Source organism: Callospermophilus lateralis, chromosome 7, assembly GCF_048772815.1.
Source record: "Callospermophilus lateralis isolate mCalLat2 chromosome 7, mCalLat2.hap1, whole genome shotgun sequence".
Taxonomy (NCBI): domain Eukaryota; kingdom Metazoa; phylum Chordata; class Mammalia; order Rodentia; family Sciuridae; genus Callospermophilus; species Callospermophilus lateralis.
This window is the reverse complement of record NC_135311.1, coordinates 23,699,796-23,703,514: the sequence shown is the minus strand read 5'-3', so window position 1 is coordinate 23,703,514 and position 3,719 is coordinate 23,699,796. Positions and strand designations below refer to the sequence as shown.

General features: G+C 40.0%; 1 protein-coding gene across 1 annotated transcript; it reads right to left on the bottom strand.

Moving 5' to 3' along the window:
- Positions 1–223: 223 nt before the first annotated feature.
- On the bottom strand, positions 224–3,470 carry LOC143404118 (putative vomeronasal receptor-like protein 4). The gene is made up of 4 exons (XM_076862443.1): positions 3,358–3,470; positions 814–1,194; positions 647–730; positions 224–536 (listed from the first exon to the last, which is right to left on the bottom strand). The coding sequence occupies exons 1-4, from the start codon at positions 3,468–3,470 to the stop codon at positions 224–226; spliced, it is 891 nt and encodes a 296-aa protein (XP_076718558.1).
- Between the last annotated feature and the right edge of the window lie 249 nt (positions 3,471–3,719).

Genomic DNA, 3,719 nt, shown 5'->3' with positions numbered 1-3,719 from the left:
AGTGCTAGAGCACTCTCTTAGCACATTCAAGGGCCTGGGTTCCATCCTCAGCAACAAATAAAAAAATAAATAAAAAAGTATTATGTCCAACTACAACTAAAAATAAAATGAAGTAAAAAATATATAAAAAAAGAAACTGTGGAATCCTAGCTTAATCAATATTTTTCTGAGAGAAAATTTTGCAAAATAGAGAAAATTGTTCTAATAAGAGTAGAAAAATCCTTCAGATGGGTTTCATCAGAAGTTGGCTTTTTGTCCCACATATAAGGTGAGTCATTTTTGTTAGTTGAGTATCAGCAGCGATCAGCACCAAAGGACTGACTGTGCCATAGTCATTGGCCACAAGTATCTGGACACACACCAGCATGGCATTATTAGTCCATTTCATGCCTATGGCCATTGAAATGATGGAGTCTGCGCAGTTCAGGACGGCAAAGCAGCAGATCAGCAGCAGGATGCTCAGAGTGGCCCTTTGTTCTTGGGAGGATTTTGGAGGGAACCTGGAATTGCGAAGATGCTGGGACCTCTGTGTGTGTCTGTACAAGAGAAGGACCATGTACCCACTGGAGAGAACCATGAGTCCCACAAAGAAGACATCCCTACATGCCATCAAGGTGAGAAAGAATGGCTTGTGGATGTGGCTCACGGGCAGAAGGAGCAGCGGTCAGTGACAAACAGAAGTCCAGGCTGGGTCTTATTGGGAGTGGCCACAGTGCAGAGGAGCAGGTTGCTGGAGAGGGACATGGTGAGGACCCATAGAAGACAAATAGCCCCACAATGGGATTTGTGGATTTCAGTTTGAAGTGGACCAACCAGGAGCCACTGGGGCTGATGATGATGGCCTGAAGCACACTCAGGACACAGGTGGTGCAGATGGAGAGTCCCCTCATGACCCTGTTTAGGAAGACAAACACTTTGCATTTGAAGTCACCTGGAATGTCCTGTGTTTCCCAAATGTCTGCAGATACCAAAAGGCTCATGGTGAGGAGCATGAGGATGTGTGTAAGGGCCAAATGGGTGACATGGAGGTCGGTGAGTCTGGGCTTGTGGCCCACATAGGCAGCAGCAGTGTGGAGGCAAAGCAGAAAGGTGTTTGCTGCAATCCCAATGCCAGCCTGGGGATAGAAGGCATTTCTTATGGCAACATAACTGAACTGTTGGTCTATCTTCATGGGGATGTTGAAACAATTGTTTCTGAAAGGAAATACAGGACTGCATGTGACAGCAGCAGAATTTTCACTGACAGGCTTCCAATCATCAAGCACATTTTTCTTTCTCTAGAGTCATCATTTATCAAATAATTCTGTGTAATAGGACTGGCTCTGATGCCTCATTTTAACTTCAAGAAAGATCCTGTGCATGGCTCTGGCCTGAATGATGCTCTGGGTTCTGCCCACCACACTGCAGTCAATAAATGTATCAGCATCAGTTATTCCTCCAATGAATGATTTTTAAAATCTCCCCATCTCCTCCTGAAGTATCCATATCATACCTTCATCCCTAAGCTTGTAGTACTTACTGTGCTTTGGCTTATGTTAACAACTACATTATTTAATGGGTAGCTTTGGTTACTTTCCTATTTTTCCTGCATATTTCTGAAGGGTGGAGATGCCTCATTATTTACCCTTAGATCTCAAAGATCCAAAATCTTGCTGCCTAGAGGAACATTGTTCAACAAAGACTATTGACGTAAGTCTGGAGAAGTGGAACTAGGAATCTTCCAGGAAAAATGTCTCAAGAGGCCCGTTCTCATGGTTTATTTATGAAAGTGCAGGACACTGAGGGATTTAGTAGTGTGTATCCCAGACCCAGTAGCCTGTGTTTATCTGAGGTTCACCACTTACCAGCTGGGTGAGGATTGTCAAACAGTTAACACCATGAATAGAAGTAGAGCAGGAAAATACTTTTCTCAAAGCATTATTGGAGTAAGCCAATAAATTTGTGAAAGTCATTGAGAAAATGCTTGACATGTATGAGGCACTATAATAGTGTTAATTATTGGTTCATTATTTATCACCACCTAACATTGGCTTAGGAGGGTTCACCTAGGACATTATCAATGTCAAGGCTGAGAGGAGAAAAGCCTACCATAATATTGGCTTCCTCTGGCAAACTTTGATCCTTGGTAACTGGAGGAATTCTAGGTTTTTAAAATTTTTTCCATTTTTCTTAGGAAATAACAGGTATATCTGCATTCATAATCCATTGTGTGGAGACACCTGGTAGAGCCTCTTAATCATAAGTCAAGAATATCATATTTTATGCTTTCATTTTTTCCCCAGACCTGTGTATTAGAAGAGAAAATATATATTCATCAAAATGAGTTGGAGCATCCTTTACAAAAAATGTCTCCTACAAGGAAAAGATATTCAGTCCTACCCTGAAATATGTTCAGATGCTCCTGAGTAGAAATTGAGATCTTCAAGTCTCCTTAGCTAATTTTATATATGCATGTGGTGTTCTGCAGGAATATGGGTAAAAATTGAATTGCATGACACAACCATGACTTAAATACAGGCATTTTACTCAATCCCTTTAAAATAAGTAATTCCTTAAGAGTTTTTGATCTGTATAATACTGTGAAAATAGTAATAATTCCCGAGTCTCCATATGGTTAGTAAGAATGATAGAATAATGATTTTAACAGTCTATCAAAATTTTCCAATTTTATTAAATGCATTTCTAATGGAAGGCAGAATTTTTGAGAGTCCAGATTCTTGACAGAATGCTCCTGAAGTCAAGGCAAAAACCTTAGAAGGAAATACAGAGAAATGCAAGGGACTAAATCAAGGGAATCCACCTAGGCCTAGTGTGGAATGTATAAATACTATATGCTTTATGAAGCTCCTGAGATACTTTTGATTAAAAACCTGAATCCAGTGAAAGATGGAGCCAGCATTCTTTTTTTGCTGTTGTGATATCTCCTACCCCAGGGTGTTTATATGTTTTATGAAGAAGAACTGAAGACTGTATTGCAGATTTAGGAGATGGTAAAACAGGAGGAGCTCTATCATAAACAGAAGACCCAATGTAGCTGAAAACCCATGTTAATCCTAGACATGTTTTGTAGAAAAGGACAGTGGGTTTGGTGACTTCTCCTTCTCTTATCTCTCATTAGAAGAATACAAGTTGCACACAATTCTTAATAAATGTAATGGAGCATTTAGTTTCATGGAAAATCAAGTATTTCAAACTAGAATCTATGTATTGTCCTCAGGACCTGTGAAATTCAACCTCTCACTGAAACTGGCACAGCCATCACCAATCAGGATAAAGAACAGACCCGATGAATCAATTTAAGAACACCAAAATCTTCCATATGAGTTGATGTTTGGATGATGCCAGAATATTCCTTACCTAAGATTCTCTAGCAGCACATTCACTGAGATCCTGAGAGACACTTCTTTGACACTTGAGCACTCAGAATTACTCTCCCAGGTCTTTGCTTCTTCTTTAAGGACTCTACCCATGCTTCCCAAGCCAAGCTTTAGTCACCTTCTAAAATACCTGAATTCACATATTTTGGAAACAGGATGGAAAATATCTCCTGGATGACAAACCAGTTACCATTTTCTTCCCTCTCTAAATCACTAAATCCCTGAGGAGATGGTTAACTTCCCCACACAAAGTGTGAAGTTGTGTTGAGTCACTGATTGCAATGAAATTGAGCTCAGGAAATACTTTTTTGTAAAGGAAGTTTTCAATTGTGAATATCACCA

Bases quoted from the DNA above. Each gene is read 5' to 3' on its own strand.
- LOC143404118 (XM_076862443.1), bottom strand. From the start codon at position 3,470: ATGGGTAGAGTCCTTAAAGAAGAAGCAAAGACCTGGGAGAGTAATTCT. The intron at 1,195-3,357 runs GTAAGGAATATT...ATTTCCTTTCAG, and splicing joins GTGCTGCTAGAGAATCTTAG to AAACAATTGTTTCAACATCC. The intron at 731-813 runs GTTGGTCCACTT...GTCCCTCTCCAG, and splicing joins ATCAGCCCCAGTGGCTCCTG to CAACCTGCTCCTCTGCACTG.